The sequence below is a fragment of the Toxorhynchites rutilus genome, chromosome 3 (genome assembly GCF_029784135.1).
Source record: "Toxorhynchites rutilus septentrionalis strain SRP chromosome 3, ASM2978413v1, whole genome shotgun sequence".
Classification (NCBI taxonomy): Eukaryota; Metazoa; Arthropoda; class Insecta; order Diptera; family Culicidae; genus Toxorhynchites; species Toxorhynchites rutilus.
This window is the reverse complement of record NC_073746.1, coordinates 35202462-35224801: the sequence shown is the minus strand read 5'-3', so window position 1 is coordinate 35224801 and position 22340 is coordinate 35202462. Positions and strand designations below refer to the sequence as shown.

The 22340-nt window shown below is 40.9% G+C and overlaps 3 protein-coding genes across 3 annotated transcripts; all 3 read right to left on the bottom strand.

The window, feature by feature from the left end:
- Positions 1–8693: 8693 nt before the first annotated feature.
- On the bottom strand, positions 8694–11846 carry LOC129773026 (uncharacterized). Its single transcript, XM_055776579.1, has one exon. It carries the CDS (start codon positions 11844–11846, stop codon positions 8694–8696), a length of 3153 nt encoding a protein of 1050 aa, XP_055632554.1.
- Positions 11847–11923: 77 nt separating this feature from the next.
- On the bottom strand, positions 11924–13384 carry LOC129773025 (uncharacterized). Its single transcript, XM_055776577.1, has one exon. It carries the CDS (start codon positions 13382–13384, stop codon positions 11924–11926), a length of 1461 nt encoding a protein of 486 aa, XP_055632552.1.
- A 98-nt stretch (positions 13385–13482) lies between these two features.
- LOC129773024 (uncharacterized) lies at positions 13483–14103 on the bottom strand. Its single transcript, XM_055776576.1, has one exon. The coding sequence runs from the start codon at positions 14101–14103 to the stop codon at positions 13483–13485; it is 621 nt and encodes a 206-aa protein (XP_055632551.1).
- Between the last annotated feature and the right edge of the window lie 8237 nt (positions 14104–22340).

The window sequence follows — 22340 nt, the reverse complement described above, 5'->3', positions numbered from 1 at the left end:
GCTCGAATGTTGCGTTACCACAATTGCATGTTTACTTCGCTCCTCCGTCGTGACCACCAAACGGCCTCTTTATGTTTTGGTGCTTGGAATGTTCCAAGCTGGCGACGGCGGCAACATCGGCAGTCGCTGAGTTCAAACAACCCTTTGTCATGTAAACAACCATCAAATACGATTTTCAATTACCGAAACCACAAACTGTGCACACGCAGCCAGCGAGTGTGGGATCTTGGGATGCATCGATTGTTCGGAAGGTTCGTACGTTTATAAGCTACAGTAATTTTCTCGGACACCACCAGAGTGAACAAACCATGCAAATGTGCGGAAAAGCGTGTTGCTTTTGTTTACAGCAAAATGTATGCTTAACCGGTAAATCAAAGATAACCATAACCATAAGGCACCAATGAGGCGCTGGCCGTCTACCGCAGGTAGATACCAGGTATATGTAAATAGAAGTAGATCTACGGATTCGTTGTTTCACTTCCAGAACAAGATGAAAAATACCCTTACCAATTTAACTCGTCACCTGTCTATATCTACTAATAAATAGTCAAATAATAAATGAATTCAGCATAAGCATCAATAAAATGATCAGTTTCCAAAAAGTTGGATTTGGAATATTACTTGAATAAGAAGAAGAATTGATCAGAGATTTGTTCTATGACTTCTTAAAAGTTGATAATTTCTTATCCTAAGAAGCTGTGACTAGAAGTTGATAAGTTATGCATCGACTATTAAACTTTTCCATCAATATAGATCAACACTTCTACTTTTAAGGTGGCAACAAATTATAAAAGAGATCAAATGCACATTTGATCTTTTTTATAAAGTACTAGCTGACCCGGCAAACTTCGTCCCGTTCAAAATTTATTTTTCGTTATCACGTTCACGATTTCTTACTAACGGCACGTTCATGGGTCCAATCGCAGAACTGTTCATTAATTGATCCTCTAATCGACCCTTTAAAATTACGTTTCACTATAAAATTCCTATTATTTCTACCAAAACTCGTCATTATAATATCAGATTATTTTCAGACACAATTCTCGTTCAAGATTTTTCAACCACTTGAAAATAACATGTTTCTCCGTTACATGGAATAAATGTTTGATACAGAAAATATGATAGAATAAAGACATTCCTAAATCGGACAATTCCTTTCTCGAGTTTTCATTTTTAATTATATAGACAGAAGAAGCTATAGGAGTGAGTTTTATCACATTCCACTTCCATTTCCACTTTCGAACAAAGATCAATTTCGTTAGCGCAAAGATCAAATGGACTAACAACTTTTGTCACTATGAAACTGTAGAACATATGGGAATTGAATTTTCGCAAATTTTCCCATTTTATTTAGAGTTTTCCGAAAATTTTCAATTGTCATGTTTGATTGGAATATGTTTGATTGAAATATGTGTATTATTCTTACTGAACCCCCGCTCCATTCTAAAGGAGGGAGGGGTGTCATACCATCATAGGAACATTTCTCGTACCCAAAAAACTCTCACATCCCAAATTTGATTCCATTTGCTTGATTAGTTCTTGAGTTATGCAGAAACTTATGCTTCATTTGTATGGGAGACCCCCCCCCCTCACCCTTAGAGAGAGGGGAGGAGTGTTGATTCACCATAGAAACCTCCACATGCCAAATTTGGCTCGATTTACTTGATTAGTTCTCGAGTTATGCAGAAATTTGTGTTTCATTTGTATGCCAGCCCCTCCTTAGAGAGGGGGGAGGATTGTTCAACCACCATAGAAACATTTATTACACGCCAAACCTCCACATGCTAAATATGGTTTCGTTTGCTTGATTAATTCTCGAATAATACATAAATTTGTGTTTCATTTGTATGGCGACACAACCACCCCCCCTCCCACCTAGAGACGGGGGAGGAGTGTCTACTCACCATAGAAACGTTTTGACGTAGAACTACTTCTTTCATTAAGGGTGTTGTACGAAAATTAACTATTTAGCCCGGTTTAAAGCGTAAGAAAAAAAGATTTGATTTATTGCTCGCTTCAATATCGATACGATATAGGAGTAGATGCGTAACGTTTGCTGGATTTCTAGCGACTGATTGGTTTTGCCTATGCCTCCTATGCCTGTGGTTGAAATGCGAATTCGTTATAATACTTCAATTTTGAACATAGCCGGCCACCTTTTTTTTTTTTTTTATAAATTCGTTTATTTTTACAGGCTCAGTTGCATAAGTTTAAAGGAGCCGAAATCTTAAATATATTTTTAAAACTATATATATGAACAATTTTCTTAAATCTATGGTTAGTAATGTGGGAAACCGATTACTCGCGGTGAACTCGAGATTAGAAGGGTGACATATTTTTCTCAGGAAAAGGATGGGGTATAAGGAAATTATTACAATGTTGATAATCACACACACTCAATTCTTAAATCTATTCGTACATCTATTGTGAATTTACATTTCATTCTCCTGTTTATAGCAAGCGGACCAATTACTCATAAAGGAAGAAATGGAGGGTATAAGGATATAAGGATAATCACACACGAACATCGATAGATTTAAGGAAAACATATATTTGGGACATGTAATCAAGGTCTAACCGAGCCAACACATCTCTCACCGGCACATTGGGCTGCCTTCCTCTAGCCCGAAGGGAGTTCTCTAAATTCGATCTGGCAACAAGATACACCTCACACGACCAAACAACGTGTTCGATGTCGTGGTAGCCTCGGCCACAAACGCAGATATTGCTGCCGGCCAGATTGAAACGAAAGAGTAGCGCGTCTAACGAACAGTGATTGGACATGAGTCGGGAGAAGGTGCGAATAAAGTCCCGACTCAAGTCCAGACTTTTGAACCATGGTTTGAGGCTAACCTTAGGGATAATCGAGTGAAGCCACCGGCCCAATTCACCTTCGTTCCATTTGCGTTGCCAGTTAGCGATGGTATTTTTACGGACTAAAGAGTAAAATTCATTGAAGGCGATTTGACGCTGATAAATATCGCCTTCAATCGCACCTACCTTTGCTAATGAGTCAGCCCTCTCATTACCCGGAATTGAGCAATGAGAAGGGACCCACACAAAGGTAATGACATAACAGCGTCTGGATAAAGCACTCAAATTTTCTCGTATTCTCTCAAGGAAGTACGGCGAGTGCTTTTCCGGCCTCACTGAACGGATAGCTTCGACAGAGCTAAGACTATCCGTTACAATGTAATAGTGTTCAACAGGTCGTGAGGCGACGCTGTCCAGCGCCCAATGAATTGCTGCCAATTCAGCAATATACACTGAGCAAGGATTCTGAAGACTGTGTGAGGTGCTAAAAAATTCGTTGAACACTCCAAATCCTGTGGACTCGTTTATAGTGGACCCATCAGTAAAGTACATATTATCACAATTGATACCCCCATACTTTTCATCGAAGATCGTTGGAGCGATCCTCGATCGTTGGTAATCTGAATATCCATGGATATCTTGCTTCATGGACAGATCAAAATGCACAGAGGAATTGATGTAGTCAGGGAAACAAACACGGTTGGGAATATACGAAGAAGGATCAACCTGCATGGAGATGAATTCATGATATGAACTCATGAATCCGGAGTGAAAATTTAGCTCGATCAGCTGCTCAAAATTTCCGATCACCAATGGGTTCATGACCTTACACCGGATGAAGAACCGAAGAGATAATAAATTGAAGCGATCTTTTAGTGGGAGTAGGCCTGCCAAAACCTCGAGACTCATGGTATGCGTTGAGGGCATACATCCCAACGCGATACGGAGACAAAGATACTGAATTCGCTCGAGTTTAATGAGGTGTGTTTTGGCAGCTGATTGAAAGCAGAAACTGCCATACTCCATCACTGAGAGAATAGTTGTTCGATACAACATTATAAGATCTTCGGGATGGGCTCCCCACCAGGTGCCGGTAATTGTACGGAGAAAGTTTATTCTTTGTTGACATTTTTTACTCAGATACCTAATATGGGCCCCCCAAGTACATTTGGAGTCGAACCAGACCCCAAGATACTTGAATGACATAGCATGAGTGATCGGTTTACCCAAAAGTTGAAGCTTTGGTTTTGCTGGTCTATGCTTCCTAGAAAAAACCACCATCTCTGTTTTCTCCGTGGAGAATTCGATCCCTAGCCCAATGGCCCAGGTTGAAAAATTGTTCAAAGTATCTTGTAAGGGTCCTTGCAGGTCGGATTCGTTTGATCCTACGACAGACACCACTCCATCATCTGCAAGTTGTCTTAGGCTGCAATTTTGTGTAAGGCAATTGTCGATGTCGCTTACATAGAAGTTGTACAAAAGGGGGCTTAAACATGAGCCCTGGGGGAGTCCCATGTAAGAGACCCGACTTACTGCCGAATCTCCGTGAGAAAAGTTCAAATGCTTCTCACAAAGCAAGTTATATAAAATATTATTCAATAGAGGCGGAAGACCCCGAGAGTGTAATTTGTCTGACAAAACCTCTATTGAAACAGAATCAAAGGCCCCCTTTATGTCCAAGAATACTGAAGCCATTTGTTTTTTTCCGGCGTAAGCCATTTGAATTTCTGAAGAAAGCAACGCAAGACAATCATTCGTCCCCTTGCCCCTGCGGAACCCATATTGTGTATCTGAGAGTAGGCCATTCGTTTCAACCCATCGATCAAGGCGAAACAAGATCATTTTCTCCAACAATTTCCGTATACAAGACAGCATTGCTATTGGGCGGTACGAATTGAAGTCGGACGCGGGTTTTCCGGGTTTTTGAATAGCTATAACTCGTACTTGTCTCCAATCATCTGGAACAATATTATTCTCCAGAAACCGATTGAATAAATTCAACAAGCGATGTTTCGCCACATCAGGGAGGTTTTTCAGCAAGTTGAACTTAATTCTATCCGATCCCGGAGCAGAATTGTTACATGAAAGGAGAGCAAGAGAGAATTCTACCATCGAAAACTCGGAATCAAGATCGCACCTATCTTGTGGTATATCTCGAACAATTTTTTGCACAGGAGCGGAATCAGGACAAACCTTCCGTGCAAAATTAAAAATCCATCGATGTGAATATTCTTCGCTTTCATTCGTTGAAGAGCGATTTCTCATGTTTCGAGCCACTTTCCATAATTTTTTCATTGACGTTTCTCGTGACAAACCTCCCACGAAATTTCGCCAATAAGCACGTTTTTTCCCTTTGATTAAGTTTTTAAATTGATCTTCAAGGGCTAAATACGTTTGAAAATTTTCAGGGGTTCCACGTTTCCGAAAAGCTTTAAATGCATTCGATTTTTCTACATAAAGCTTGGAACATTGGCTATCCCACCATAGATTGGGAGGCCTTCGGGAAATGGTGGAACCTGGGATGGGTTTCGTTTGAGCGCGAACCGCGCTGTCATAGATCAAACGAGAAAGGAAGTTATACTCCTCCAATGGAGGTAAACCATCTCTGGAATTGATGGCTAGAGCAATTGCGTCCGCATATTTTTTCCAGTCAATGTGTCTTGTGAGGTCATATGCCATGTTTATAGATTCAGAAGAATTTGACCCAATGGTGATGGAAATTTTGATTGGCAAGTGATCACTACCGTTGGGGTCCTGGATTACATTCCACTTGCAATCTAACGATAGTGAATTCGAGCAAAGCGAGAGGTCAAGAGCACTTGGGTTAGCAGGAGGTTTAGGTACACGTGTTGTTTCCCCAGTGTTCAAAAGTGTCATATTGAAGCTGTTACAAAGATCATATATCAACAGTGAACGATTGTCGTCGTACTGTTCCCCCCAGGCAGTTCCGTGAGAGTTGAAGTCTCCCAAGATCAATCGTGGCTCAGGAAGGAGTGAGCACATGTCAACAAGTTGCTTGCGGCTAACCGCAGCTCTCGGAGGCCAATACAAGCTGACAATACAGAGGTCTTTTCCTCTGATGTTTGCATGACAAGCAACAGCTTCAATCCCTCCAATAGGTGGAAGGTCAATTCGAAAAAATGAGTGGCACTTATTGATCCCCAATAGCACCCCTCCGTATCTGTCATCACGGTCCAAGCGTATAATATTAAAATCGTGGAAAGAGAGATCATCTCGCGAAGAAAGCCAAGTTTCGGACAGAGCAAAAACATCACAATTGAACTTATGAATTAAAAATTTGAATGTATCCAATTTAGGGATAAGACTACGACAATTCCACTGTAAAACAGTGATATCTCCGACCTCTCTATTTGAATTAGACATCAAGAGAGATAATCATTGCAAGGAGGGGCCATGTTTGCATCAATTGTTGCAAAATTGTCTTTAATACTGGAAGCATTGATATGACAATGGTTCTGATGGAGTCGGAAACATTAAAGCATGTGAAGATTTGAGCCACAAGGTCAGTCAACTTTATAAATCCCGATTGGGAAGTTGAACTTGACGGTAAAATAGGGACAGTTGGGGTTTTTGATGTTCCTTCGAGTGCTGGGTCGTTCGAAGGTGAATTATTCCCACGGAAGCCAGGAGGAACCTGATTTTGCTTGTCCGCTGCACTCGATTTTTTAGGCATGCTAACAGAGGGTATAACCGGAGGGGCTTGTACTTGAACTTTGGGAGTGGTCACATTTTTGCGCCGGGGATTCCCTTGGAAGATGTACGGTGTGCCCTCGTTAGCTGTATCCGCTTCCATTTCGTCAACTGGCAGCGAAGCGAAGACATTGTTTGCGGTTAAAGGTTGTTGCTGTTGGGCCAATGGAGAAGCGCCCTTTAAAATTTCCGCAAAAGTGCGCTTCGAGCGTTCCTTTAAAGAGCGCTTCTGCTTCTCCCAGCGACTCTTGTAAGTTTCACAAGCCGAGAGCACGTGCGGAGTTCCTCCGCAATATGGACACTTTTGCTCAATCGCACTGCAGGATTTGTCCACATGTTGCTCTCCGCAAGTGGCACAGCGCTCCTTGTTGGCGCAGTAAGCTGCTGTGTGACCAACTGACTTGCATTTCAGGCAAGTCATGGGCTTTGGCACGAAGAGTCGCAGCGGTAGCCTCAATTTGTCCACCATAACGTAGTCAGGGAGGGCGGAGCCAGCAAAAGTGACTCTAAACGAGTCGGACGGCGTAAATTTCGATTCTTTCCCTTCCTGGGAGACTTTGCCGAGTTGTCGGCATTCTAAGATTTTAACCTTAATCAAAGGCAGCTTTTTAAATCTGCCATCTCCTTCCATAATTGATTTGCACGTCAGACCCGTTTCGGTTATCACCCCCGAGATTTCTACGTCATGGGAAGGCACGTAGACACGATATTCCAGGGTAAACCTCTGGTCGACGACAATACCGTTTGCGTCTTTCCGATCAGCTACGACAACACGCAGTTTGGTCGGTCTAACCTTCGAAATTTCTGTCACGGAGGAGTATCTTGCCAGATCTTTCATGATCTGAATAACATTAAGTGCTTTTCCGTTTGGCTTAGGCCTGAAGAAAACAACCCACGGACCAGTTCCAGGTGCATCTTCAGGATAGACCTTGACACGTGGAGAGAAGACTACAGGACGAGAAGGAGATGACGAGGATTGAAGAGGATCGGGGACAACAGGATGGGGAGGCGAAATCTGAGCTGTTGTAGGAGCGAGGGGGGTTGGAGAGGAGGTATTTGCAGGTTTTTTAGAGGGGGGCTTGCTAGAGTTAGCAGACTCGTCCCCGGACGAAACATCCTCTGATGTAGGAACGCGTTTAAGTGTCTTCGCTGTTCCTTTATTAGAACTTTTTTCAACCAGAGGGGAGTCATCATCAGAGATCTCCATATCTGGAGATCCTCCCCCTCCTTCTGCCATTCTGTAATTCGTACTTATATTCTAATAATTTGTTTTTAATAATAATAATAATAATTAAAAAAAAAAAAATTAAAAAAAAAATAAATCTTATATCTTATTTATTTCTATTCACCACAATGCACCCCAGTGCTGATGAACTGGCAACCGCTGCTTGCTTCTCAATCGGAGCGCTTGAGCGCTCGGCACTATCACACACCACTAAGAAGTGATGCTCTCCTTCACACTGCTGTAAGTTAGCAGCGAATCGCGCTGCTATTGTGTGCGTGCAACTGACCACCGATGTCCGACTTCGACTGCGATGGCGACAAATCGGCGATAACTGAAAGCCGGCTGGCCTTGCCAGGCTTTGACGATTCAGCCTTTCTCACCAATTCCGAGTTCACACTGCGTTCCACGATATCTCGAACAATTCGAAAACGCGCGAAAAAAGCACACCCGGGCGACAAAAAAAAAAATAATAACAGCCAACGGTAACCGAAAACAATGCTTCAACGGAGACGCTCACAGCACCCGCCGGCCACCTTTGAAAAGTTAAATTTTCAAATAATTTTAAATATCCTATCGATTACCAGGTGACAGATTGAGCAAAGCTATTGACCCTAACTTTTTTTTTATTCATTTGACTGGTCTCCGCCCACAAGATGGTTTGGTGGGCGTCCGTTGGGAGGGCCTAGTATGTCTTGATAAACGACTAGCCGATCGATGCGATGATGACTGAACTCTGACGTGGTGAAGTGCTGTGTGTTGTATCTTGGGTCTGGGTAACTCCTTTTTGTTGCCTGACCGGGATCCATTCAAATGATTGCAATGCGTTGAACGATTCTCGAGGCCAGGTGTTTGTTTGAAAAGCCAGATGTCATCGCAAATACAGATGCCAGTGCAGTCAGTCTAGTTTGAGGTGGATACGGTTATTCGAGAACGAAAAAGAGCATTAATTTATCTTATCAGTTAGAACATTTAACAACATAAAAGCGCCGCAGCACTTGGCTTGCTTGTTACATGCCGGAGAGAATGTCGTTGGATGCAGCAGGTGCTGGTTGCTGCACAGGAAGCGCGCAAACCTCGTAATTGCGCGTCGATATTCGCCATCCTGGGTTCGGACAGAGACTACCCGAACGTTCCCATCGTCACCACGGATGATCTGCGTCACGCGGCCCAAGCGCCACTTGAGCGGAGGAAGATTTTCGTCCTTTAACAGCACCATCGTCCCGATGCTGATATTTTCCCGTAGGCGGGTCCATTTGGTGCGGGGGTGCAGTCCGGACAGGTAGTCCATGCTCCAACGCTTGCAGATGCGTCGAACGAATTCTTGAGTTTGCTGGTAACGGTCCAGACGATTTTTAGGCAATTCTTCATATGACGGTTCCGGGATAGAGACCAGCGGACGATGTATAAGAAAGTGACCTGGAGTTAGAATTTCCAAGTCCTCTGGATCGGATGTCAACTGAGTCAGCGGACGGGAATTTAGACAGCTCTCAATCTGCGTCAGGATCGTTTCGAGGTCATCCTTGAGAAGAATTGTTAATCCGATCGTTGCCTTGAGATGCCTCTTGAATGATCTGACCGCGGCTTCCCAAAGTCCGCCAAAATTGGGCGACCGTGGGGGAATGAACTTGAAGTAGATCCCTTCTTCACTACAGTAAGTGGTGACGGAGTGCTTGTGCTGCTGAGAACGAAATTGGTCGCGTAGTTGCGCTAGCGTTCGAGAGGTGCCGAGAAAGTTTTTCGCATTGTCACATTCGATGACGGATGGCCTACCACGCCGTGCTACGAAGCGTTTCAGAGCCATGATGAACGCATTCGTCGAAAGATCTGCTACAAGTTCGATGTGAACCGCTTTCGTTGCAAGGCACACAAATATTGCCACGTAGCATTTGACCGGAGAGGATTTTCTTGGAGCGTGTCGATAGAATAGTGGCCCGCAGAGATCAACACCAGTGTTGAAGAACGGAAATGTCGGAGTGACACGTTCAACAGGTAAATCTCCCATGATTTGTTCGAGAGCAGAAGGTTTGCAGCGAAAGCACTTGAGGCAACCGTGTACTACTTTCCGCGCCAGGTTGCGTACTCGCAGTGGCCAGAATTTTTCACATATAGTAGCGATGATCAGCTGTGGTCCAGCATGAAGCAGCTTCTCGTGATATGATATCATAATCAGTTCTGTAAGAGGATGGTGGGTGGCCAAAATGCACGGGTGCTTTCGGTCTTCGGAAACAGGCGCGTTTCGAAGCCGGCCACCAATGCGCAGAATGCCATCGATGATGATCGGAGAGAGAGATTTCAACTTCGAGTTCGGTTTGATTTGTCCATCAGAACGAATGGCTTGTATATCGTTCGGAAACGATTCGGCTTGAGCAATTCGAACCAGAGTATGTGTAGCTTCGTTGAGCTCCGTAGTACGGAGGAATCCGGAGAGTTGCTTCTGGCGATTAGCAGGCCTGCAATTGTGGCTGAACCGGCGTACGTAGGCCACCAGACGAACGAGCGATGAGAATGATGATCGGAGGCTGAAGATAGGATTTGCAGGTTGACATTGAACAGGAAGAGTTGTCGATTGTTCTTCTAGATCTTCGGAGGAAAACTCATCGTCAGCCGTACGGATGTGGGATGGCCAGAATCGGGAAGGTTGTCTAAGCCAAGTGGGACCTTGCCACCAGATATCCATCTCCTTCAGTTGTGTTGGCAACATTCCACGTGATATGATGTCCGCAGGGTTTTCCAGTCCAGACACGTGTCCCCAATTACCACCGGCGCTGATATGCTGGATTTCGGAAACCCTGTTTGCTACAAATGTCTTCCATCGTGAAGGTGTCCAAGCCAACCAATGTAGAACTATGGTGGAATCTACCCAGTAGAAACATTTGAGGTCCAGTTTCAAGCTGTGTCGGACCTTTTGGAAGAGATGACTGAGAAGCAGTGCACCGGATAGTTCCAGACGTGGAAGACTAATCTTTTTTTGATTTTTGCTGTTCCCAAGCGGAGCGACTTTAGACTTCGAGGTGAGAAGATGGACCGATATATCTGCATTAGATGACACTACACGAAGATAGATGCAAGCTCCGTATGCTCGTTGGGATGCATCGCTAAAACCGTGTGCCTCGATGATAATTGGTTGTTGCATTGAGATCACCCAACGGGGAACAACGATTGATTCGATTGCAGCTAGTTCCTTTCGGAATTGCAACCAGCGCAGTTGGATTTCTTCCTCCAATGGTTCGTCCCAGGTTTTCTGGATTGCCCAGAGTTCCTGCATGAAACACTTAGCGAGTACGATGACGGGCCCTACTAGGCCAAGAGGATCGTAGAGACGGGCGGAGTCTGATAGGGCGATACGTTTCGTGATGACCTCCTCATTATTCCATTTAGGTACGTGGAACCCCAGTTCGTCTGATGCGGGGATCCACTTGAGTCCCAGCGTTTTGACTGAAGACATTGAATCAAGGTCGAATACCAAGCGTTCGTCTCGAAGATGTGCCGGAATGGATTCGAGAATTTCCGATGAGTTCGACGACCATTTACGCAGACTGAAGCCAGCTGATTCAAGGAGCTGTAGGAGCTGGCTGCATAGAACCTTTCCTTCTAACACACCGTCGACCCCGCTTATCATGCCATCCATGTAGAAGTCGTTTGCCAGAACACTTGTAGCTGCTGGATGAGACGATTTACTCTGCTTTGCGAGTTCTTGAAGACATTTTGTGGCAAGATAGGGTGCAGCCGAAGTTCCATAGGTGACTGTTTTCAGCTGAAAGACCCTAATCGGATCGCCTGGTTTGTCTATCCACAAAATTCTCTGGAGAGGACAGTCAAGGTGGTGTACCCAAATTTGACGGTACATTTTTTCGATATCCGAAATAATGGCATATCGTGGTACCCGAAAACGCATGGTAATGCTGACACGGTCCTGTTGCACTACCGGTCCCACCATCAAAACGTCGTTCAGTGAGGTTCCAGTGTCGGTTGCACATGACGCGTCGAACACTACGCGGAGTTTGGTGGTGAGGCTATCTGGACGTACGATACAATGATGCGGAAGGTAGTAGGAAGCATTTGTGGTGGTCATCGAATTTGGAGATACTTCTTCCATGTGTCCAAGCTGGAGGTATTCTTCTAGGAACAACGAGTAGGCTAATTTAAGCGAATGATTTGCTTCGAGGCGACGGCTCAGCGAGAGGAGGCGACGTTTGGCTGTTGGGTAGCGTTTCCAAGCTGCTGTAATACTTCAAATTTTTTTGGTAAAGTAACAACGAAACGGCCAAGATCATCTCTCGTCGTTGTTGCAGCAAAATGGGCTTCGCAGGACGATTCTTCGACAGACATCGTACTGGAAGACTGACAAGATTCGATCTCCCAAAATCTGGCCAACTGATCCTCTAACGCTTGCGTACTGCATACATGTGCGACGATCGTTGAGCTTGACGGTTGGTTTATCCCAACTCTTCCGGAGACAACCCAGCCTAGTAGGGTTTTCTGCAGAACAGGTTTGCCTGGACCTAGCTTTATGAAGCCTTCCAAGAGGAGATCGTAGTAACTCTCCATTCCGATAATCATGTTGACAGGTGATGGTTCGTAGAATTTCGGATCTGCGAAGACAATATCGGATGGCAATTTCCAGTTGGTCGTATCCACCGCGTTCGAGGGTAGATCGCGCGTGATTTCGCCGAGAATGTGAAACTTCAAGTCAGCACTGAACTCCGTGCAATGAGAACGTATGCACAGAAGTATAGAATGAGTAGACATCGTGGTTGTTCTTCCGATGCCCCCGATGGTATGGTAATCCTTATTCTTCCGAATATGCAGCCGTTGAATCAATCGTTCGGAGATGACGTTAATCTGCGAGGCTGGATCCAGAAGAGCTCTGGCCCACATTGAGTATCCGCTAGAGTCGATAATCTTCCCAAGAGCTGTCTGTAGCAGAACCGTTGATGGTATCGGGCGGACATTTGCGACCAAGGAGGTGGAGCAGTGGCTGAGCGACGGAGCGATGACGGGAACTGATGGACCGGCCGAAGTGGTTGATCTCAAAGTTTGATTTGGAGTGCCCTTTGCGATCGGGTTTTGGACTTGCATTTGTTCGGAATTAGGTGGACTTTGGTTTGGCCTTGAGGGTTGCGATTGGTTTGAATTGCGATTGCTGTTTTGTTGATGGAGCATCGTGTGGTGTTTTTGGCCACAAACGCGACACGCACTAGATGAGCAGCTTTTGACCTGGTGATCCGGAGAGAGACAGTTGATGCAAAGAGCCTTCCGTTTTACTAAATCGTATCTTTCAGACACCGAATTCTTGCGAAACGCCTCGCACTTGAAGATGGAGTGCAATGCCTGGTTGCAGAACGGGCATGGTTTTGATGAAGCGCTTACGACTGAGTGGATGTTACTAATTTTCGGTTTGTTCGTCCGAGCAGGAGATGGGGTGTCCGAATTACGAGATTTAGCAGGCGAGATCGACTGGAGGACCATGGCATAATTTCTTAAGAATCCGATAAGATTTCGGTATTCTGGAACCTCCGTCGACTTATGATGATTCTCCCACTGCTTCAGCGTAGACGAATCCAAACGAGAGTAGATCATGTGCGCCAGTAAGATACTCCATCCTTCTGTGTTTATGTCCATCTTTTGAACCATTTTTAAGTTGCGTTCGAAAGCATCGATTAAATGCATTAGCGAGTCATAGCATTCTCTCTTTATAGGTTCTATCGAGAAAAGAGAGTCTAAATACGTTTTTAGAACGATTTTTTGTTGTCGAAACGATTTTGTAGTAACTCCCACGCAACCGAATAATTTGCCGACGTAATCTCAATCGATTCCACTATACGTTTGGCATCTTTCGTAAGAGATCCTAATAAATAGGAAAGCTTGTCAACTTCACATAAATTAGGGTTTGAATCGATAAGACTCTTGAATGAGTCACGGAATGATAACCACTCAGCGAATGTACCATCGAAGGTAGGCAGCTTCACTTCAGGAAGCTTTATTCTAGATAGAGTTGGGTTAGGATTCAGGTTGACCGAGCTGGAAGCAACGGCTGGAGGAACAGGAGGATTTGCCTTGCGATCAGCGGCTGCAAGAAAGCCAATCACCTTCACATAGTTTTTCTCGAACGAATCCCGAACTCTTCGATATTCATCTTCTCTCTCTTCACTTTCTTCTTCCTCGTCGATCAGTTCCAACTTCAACCGAATCGTTTGGAAATTAGAAAAAACCTCATTCAAACGAGTTTTCCAACCTTCAATTTGAAATTTGTCTCTCACTTCATCATAATTGTGCATGAAATGCAGCACGTTTTCCATGGTATCAAGGCAGAACTGCTCTTGCCTTCGTAATGATTTCGAAGCCGATGCCATGTTGATCTTAAATCACCCAAATCGCATGAAATTCTAGCAATGTCGCAACACCAGATAAAAATCCGAATATACCGTTTTTTTGCTAACGGGCAATCAACTTCGATCGCAATAAGTGACGATTTGAAATTCACAAAATATTTGCTTGTAACCACCTTGCTTAAGGATATCGCATATCATCAAACCCAAGCCGAATTGTGCTCATCGACCAAACAGATTGCAAAGTCTGACCGACGAAAAGATTATTATTGTTCATGCGTTGTCCTTACAATAAGCAGCAGTGTTGGGTAAGGCTACAATCAATAGCGTACGGCGAATAGAGCGTCCGAGTGCACTGACCATTTTGTCCGGCCTGATGAATTTAAGCCACGTCCAACGCTCCCTTGGTGAAAGATTTCGTTTGCCTCGATGGCACACTGATATTTTGCCTTTTTCCGAACTTAGCGGCATACACTTTTCATTTGCTGTTAAATTCAACTTTTTTGCACTATCACTGCAGACGGTTTGCTTTGTTCACAGAACTTTCCTCTAATGTTCAGCGTGATTCGAATTTCACAAAGTAGCACTATTTGTGAACTGAACTATGTGACACGCTACCGCGTGACCCGACTATACTTCGACACTTTAACCGACGTCAAGTTATCCGGCTCGAAGGACCATTTAATATGTACGAAAATTAACTATTTAGCCCGGTTTAAAGCGTAAGAAAAAAAGATTTGATTTATTGCTCGCTTCAATATCGATACGATATAGGAGTAGATGCGTAACGTTTGCTGGATTTCTAGCGACTGATTGGTTTTGCCTATGCCTCCTATGCCTGTGGTTGAAATGCGAATTCGTTATAATACTTCAATTTTGAACAGGTGTCAAATCAGAAAACAGGTCACGTTTTTATGAAATAAAGTTAACGTTAATAACTATTTTTGTCGCGAACGGATTTTGGCGATTTACATACTAAACGAATCGGAAATTCCGTAAGATTTGTTTAATGCTAAATGCTAAACATAACAATCCCCTGGTTTATAAATGGTTAAAATTCATGAAAACTTTAAGCGTTTCCATTTTCCCATACATTTGTTCTGTCCATTTGTGTCCTTCCCCGAACAGAGCTGTCAATAACGAGCAACTTATCGACGACCAACGGAGGGGAAATCGTAGGATTTAAAGTCTCCGTGAACAAAGGAAAATAAGAAGAATGAAGGGAATACTTGCCTAGAGACAGTGGATCTCGCTGAGGCAAACTTTCATTCGGCATCGGACTGTTGAGCAATCCAGTTCACTTTGCTTTCGCTGCGCTTCGATCTAAGATTGGACCCCACCAGTGGTAATCCAACTTGAATATCGTCGTATGGTTTTCCTGTTCGTTTTTCGCGTTATTCGTATCGTGTGTTTTTCTTTCCGCGTCATAAATTGGACGCTTCGCGTAGTGTGTGATTAGCAAGAAGAAGAGGAAGGCAGGCTCGAGCCCTTCTTCTTTAATGCCGTTAACGTTCCCTGTGGAACTTTTGCCGTCTCAACGTGTTCATTAACTAGCGTCATTCATTAATACTTGGTTGAGATTTCGATGCCGAATAACACGCCTTAAATGTACTCTGGAGTGGCAAGCTCTAGAATACGCGTGACCACAGTGCAAGCCGGAAGAATTTTATTTGACGAAAAATCCCCCGGCCAGAACGGGAATCGAACCCGAACACCCGGCATGATAGTGTGGGACGCTAACCACTCGGCCACGGGTGCACATGGCTCGAGCCCTGCCAAGGGCAATAAAATTTCGAGGCAAACGTCATCTAATGATGCACGCGCTGTTGGTGCAGTGAAAAGCGCTCGCACTGGACCGAGCTTACGCGAGTGTGACACCGCATCGAACAACAGCGAAGTAGTCGATTTCGGCGCATCGGTCGAAAACGTAAACGCCGTTACCCAGGCAGCAACCAGAATCAAGCTCCCCACGCTGGTGGTGAAGGCGGTCGCTCTTGACAAACTCATCAGCAGTGTACAAGCTGTGTGGCATAATTCAGTTTTTTTCCAAGCTGTTAACATTGTTTGTTTTCCGTGATCATAAGGGCTTCATTGGTGCCTTTGAGAATGCATCAATGCATTTAACTGACATTATGGCGAAGCAGACGTTAAGTTTGTGCGCCAGAAAAATTATTTGGGGAATACCAAGCATCTTGAATGTCTTACTGGAATTATTTGGGTTCGCGTCGCAAAACTGGCGACTTATATAAAATAACAGTGTCATCAGACAGACAGAAAGACAAAAAGACAGAAAGACAGAAAGACAGAAAGACAGAAAGACAGAAAGACAGAAAGACAGAAAGACAGAAAGACAGAAAGACAGAAAGACAGAAAGACAGAAAGACAGAAAGACAGAAAGACAGAAAGACAGAAAGACAGAAAGACAGAAAGACAGAAAGACAGAAAGACAGAAAGACAGAAAGACAGAAAGACAGAAAGACAGAAAGACAGAAAGACAGAAAGACAGAAAGACAGAAAGACAGAAAGACAGACAGACATCACTCCATTTTTATATATATAATTCGCATTGAAGCATTGGATTTCTTTATCCTTACCTGGAATTGGTTTCAATTTCGTGTGAACTAACTTTCTAACAATTCTTCAAACAAAATGATACCAATTTTGATTAATAAACTTGCCTTCCATCATGGTGCTATGGAATGGTGATTTATATTTCAGCTACAGTTGATTTTGAGATAAAAAAAAACAGTTTGCTGAATGATGACGTTAACACAAAGTACGACAATAATTGAAAGAGTATGAAGCGAGCGAAGTATGAAGCTCGATTAGCGATTTGTAGTGCATCGACATCGCATCACATCGCGGATAATTGATTTTCAATCGACAGTTTCTACGCCTCAATCAATGGTAATAAATGATGGTTGAATTAAATCAATTATGGTGTTACATTATTTATAAACCGTTCGGTACGAGAGGACCTTGGAAGTATATAACTGAACTGGATCGATTAGACATAATTGCATGATATCAATGAATAACTAAATTATCGGAACATCTATCAAATTACATCGCTAAATGCAACACGGAATGATTCACGCTGATACTGGATGCTGGATAATGAATGCCGAGTCACTTCTGCCAATAATTTTCCTTTAGAAACGCGCGTTATAACTTTTTCTGATTCTGGCCTCAGAAACATCTTTGTTTGAAGCCAATAAAGTCTTCTTGAAGAAATAGTTACGATCGTTAGAAAAGCAAGTGGCTTCTTCTCTAAAGTTCTTTCCTGTGAAAAAACTTACCTCTGTAGCAAAGTTCAACAAGCACGGCTTTCTATATATATTTAACTTTTCAGCTCAGACGAAGCAACTTTCGCTTATCGCACGGCCTTTAGCATTCTCGGGGAAGGATAATATTGTCTTTTTCGCCCCTATTCTGACTATGTCGAGCGAGAAAGACGTTCAGAAGTAAAATTAAATTAGATCTCCTCTCATATGTATATACTACGGCTTTAATGAAATAAAACTCAATGGCGCAAGCAAGCGAGTAAGCGCCTTTTGCCGCAGTTTAAGTGCCCGTAAAGGCAGCTCCAACTGCTCTGCCAACCTCCACCTCCCTGGTCTCTCGCTACCGCATATTTGTGTTTGGAAAAGGTTTGCATGGGAAAAAGAAGACGCCAACTCCTGGCTTCAAATTAATTTGACTTTCTAATGGGATGAAGTGGTTTCTGCTTTTTTGCTGTTGTAGTTATTCAATTTGGGTTCTGTTTCGGAGACATTCGAACTGCTCCAAAGCACTTTTTGTCGGGGTAGATCAAGTTTTTTTTTCCAATATAAGGTTGGGGAAAAAGTTATCCATTATTTTCTCGATAGCTGACTTTAGTATATTGATCACTCGCGTAATATCAATCATACAAGTTCAAGTTTAGGCTCGTTGGTGACAGGTGACATTTCACACTAAAAAAACCAATGTGTCACAGCAAGGCGTGGCAGGGTACAGCTAGTTTACTATAAAAAAGACAATAAATTAGAAATATTTTTTTAAATCACTCGAGAATGGCTACATTTAGAACGAGCTTGATGAAGAGCTTTTTTGTTTTAAATTACATTAGGATTCATCATTTGTGCCTCAAAGTGATTGTTAACATACAAAAATTCAACTTCTATTTATATGAAAAAATTTAAAAAAAAAAAATATATATATATATATATATATATATATATATATATATATATATATATATATATATATATATATATATATATATATATATAAATTGGAAAACAAAAATTAAAATTAAAAAAGACAATAAATTAGAAACGTGTTTTTAAATATCTCGAGAATGGCTGCATTTAGAAGAAGATTGATAAAGAGCATTTTTGTTTTAAATCACATCAGGATTCATAATTCGTGGCTAAAAATGATTGTTAACAAACAAAAATTCGATGTTTTGAAAATTCATAAAAATTCGATGTTCGATAAAGTTTGTCAAAAATAGTTTTACCATTTTGTACCCATTTTTTCAATTTTCTACATGATTTCTATTTTATATGAAAACATCCAAAAAAATAAAAAAAATATATATTTTAGATATTGCAAATTAAAGTTTTTTTTTTGTAAATAGAAAAATAGAGTACTATTTTTTTTTCTCGGTGTATATTTTTTTTACCTTTTAACATCAATACTTTATAACTCTTTCTAAGACACTATTTCGGTAGGACTCATAGTTTTTGAGATATAAATAATCAAAGAATTCTCTTATTAAAATCGATACGCCAAGTTCCCAAAGTTCCCAAAACGCCCCTTCAAAAAATTCCCAAATGCTGTGGAAAATTCATATTTCCTCCAACCCAAACGGAATACTAACTTTCATTCGAATAAAAAATACTCATGTTTCGTCATTCGTCGATAACACAACAATGATCATATCAACTGTCTCCGATGTCCGGTGGTCTAACTGGATAATGGAAGAACAGAAGGAATACTCTTACGCTTAAATGGCTACTGTTGTAATGTACCATAGGCAATGGTATAGAAGGAATACTCTTACTTACTTAACTTCAGGATGATTTCAGAAAAATCAGACAGAACACAGTTTTCCTGATGATGTGTGAAAGAATTTACCCATACTCGTCTGCATTGAATGTAAGAATCCCTGTCGAAAATCAACTTCAATATTGTTTTGTTTTTTTTTTCATTCCGAAATATTGTGAGCCGAAAAGAGATTCAAATTTGCGTTTTGGACATCTAGCTTCGTGATGAGGGTATTGAAATGAACAAATTGACAATGCGTCTTGGTATTTGTTCCCAGCACATTAGCTTCGATCAATTTCGTGGAAGAAGAAAAAATAGTAAGGGGTTGTATCTAGGACACGAACAAATATATGGGAAAAAAGTGTTCATGAATTTAAACCGTTTAGAGATTAGCGAATTGTAATGTATAGCATATCAAACAAATCTTAGAGAATTTCCGATTCGATTGGTATGCAAATCATGAGAATTCGTTCACAGTGAAAATAGTTATTAACGTTAACTTTATTTCATAAAAACGTGACCTGTTTTCTGATTTGGCACCCCTCCTGAAGGACGTAGTTCTACGTCAAAACTTACTTCTCAATGTGTTTACGCCATTCTTGATAGCTTCGAGATGAAAAGATGAAAAGACGACTGAAAGTGCATCTTACAATTGTGTATCGAGAAATATTATTAAAACAAAATTAATAAAAAAGGGCCTGGCTGGGTACAGGAGTAAAAAAGCGCCCCCAAACCAAATCACAAGCTGTATGTATAGGATATTAAATAAGAAATTTTGGCGGTTTTACTGAATCCCTATATGGTTTAACATAGGATCTATGGTGAAAAACGTACTTTTTCGTTTATTTCACGCCATCATCAAAAGCTTCGAGATAAACATTTGAAAAAAATACTGAATGTACATCTCCCTACGGTGTATAAAGAAAAATTATCAAAAAAAAAAATCATAAAAAATTGAAGTACATACTAAAAAAAATATTGAAATTTTGAATTTTTTTTGCGATTTAGAGATTCAGTACTACTCTAATTCATATTTAAATTATAGAATTCGGATTTTCTAGATATGTGTGATTTTTTTCAGTGTTGCGCGGTAATTTTTTTTTTTATTTTCAAAGGGTCGGGCTGGGTAAGGAAGTAAAAAGTGCCACCAAACCAAAACATCAGCTGTATGGAAAATATTGTATAGGGTACTAAATAAAACATTTTAGCAGTAGTACCATATATTTGAGTCCTTATATGGTACAACATAGGATCTATGGTAAACCATTCACATTTTCTTTTTTTTTCACGCGATTCTCAAAAGCTTTGAGACAAATATAAGAAAAAATACTGACAAATATCTTCAATCACTTTTTTTTCATCAAAAAATCTAATAATAAAAAAAATAAATACGCGGTACAAAAAATTGTTGTATATTTTCTGGCATTTCGAAATTTTGAAAAAAATATAACTTTGAGACCCACTGCTGCTCTAATTTTTATTTAAATGCGTTTGTAAATATGTGTCTTTTTTGAGCGCATTGCGAGACACAAAAATTAGTTTCTTCATCGTCTGCATTCTTATTTTTATTTTCGTGAAATAGATTATTTATTTGTGGTTTGTAAGATTATAATAAAAAAAAAATATTTGAATTTTTTAAAGTGTTCTCAATAATCCGAATGATCTCTCCACAAGGACATTATTTTTTCTCACAGAGCTCTATTGTACTGCTGACTCCTATTAATTTGGAAAACCATCTAAATCCAATTTAAAGATAATCTCATATATATTCTAAGATACGAGAAAAAAACCTTTGTACAGCGCAATGCTCTAAATATACCGACAAAATTTAGAAATATGAAAAACAAAATTTAAATAAATATTAGAGCAGTACTCTAAATAAATGAAATTCAAAATAAATTAAAAAAGCCCAAAGGCCAAAAAAATGTTCTTTTTTCGCGCAATCCTATTAAAAATTCAAGAAAAAATTGTAGGGAAAAACAACACATACGAACGCATTCAAATAAAAATTAGAGCAAAAAGGTCTGAAAGTAATTTTTTTTTCAAAATTTCGAAAATTAATTCAAATTTTTTTTAGCATTTGATTTTTTGATGAAAAAATTGTTTGAAAATATTGATCGATACACCTTAGTAAGATGTACTATCAGTATTTTTTCATATTTTTGTCTCAAAGCTATTGAGAATGGCGTGAAAAAAAGGAAAGGTGATTTTTTCACCATAGATCCTATGGTGTACCATATATGGACTCAAATATATGGTACTACTGCCAAAATGTTTTATTTAGTACCCTATACAATATTTTCCATACAGCTGATGATATGGTTTGGGGGCACTTTTTACTCCCTTACCCAGCCAGATCCTTTGGAAATATAAAAAAAAAATTTTTTTTGTACCGCTTAACACTGAAAAAAAACACAAATATCTAGAAAAGCCGTAGGAACATATTTAATATGAATTAGAGTAGTACTGAATTTCTAAATCCAAAAAAATTATTAAAATTTCAATATTTTTTTAGTATTTAAATTTTTGATGATTTTTTTTGACAATTTTTCTTGATACACCGTAGTGAGATGCACATTCAGTATTTTTTTCAAATTTTTATCTCGAAGCTTTTGAGGATGGCGTGAAATAAACGAAAAAGTACGCTTTTCACTATATACTCTATGCTAAACCACATAGGGGTTCAATTGAACCGCCAAAATTTCTTATTTAATATCTTCTACAATATTTGCCATACAGCTGGTGATTTGGTTTGGGGGCACTTTTTACTCCCTTGCCCGGCCAGGCCCTTTAAACTTTGAAATGGTAACCTTATCGCACAAAACAATTTAATTTCGATACTTGATTTGAGTTGTGTAGTATCTTAATTTCACTCTAAGGCTATTTTACAAGATGTAAATGACCTCGAGTTGCCGATTCCGTTGGCAATTAATCTTGGGTGAGGATATATTGTATAGCAGACATATTGTTCTTGTGTTGTAGTGCCGATAATGTTCTATTCCAAAATGACAACTTATAAAAATGTTTACTGAGTGCTTATAGAAAAGGTTCCTTCCGTTGAAAAGGATGATTTTTTAAGAACTTTTTTTTTTGTTTCGATTTTTTCTCTTTGAGTCGATATACTGATGTCTGTCGTATTCTTTTGTAGAAATAAAAAAAATCATACAATAACTGGTGTTGACTACGCTCGAGGTGGTCCACGCGAAAGGTCCGATATTGTATTCCTTTTT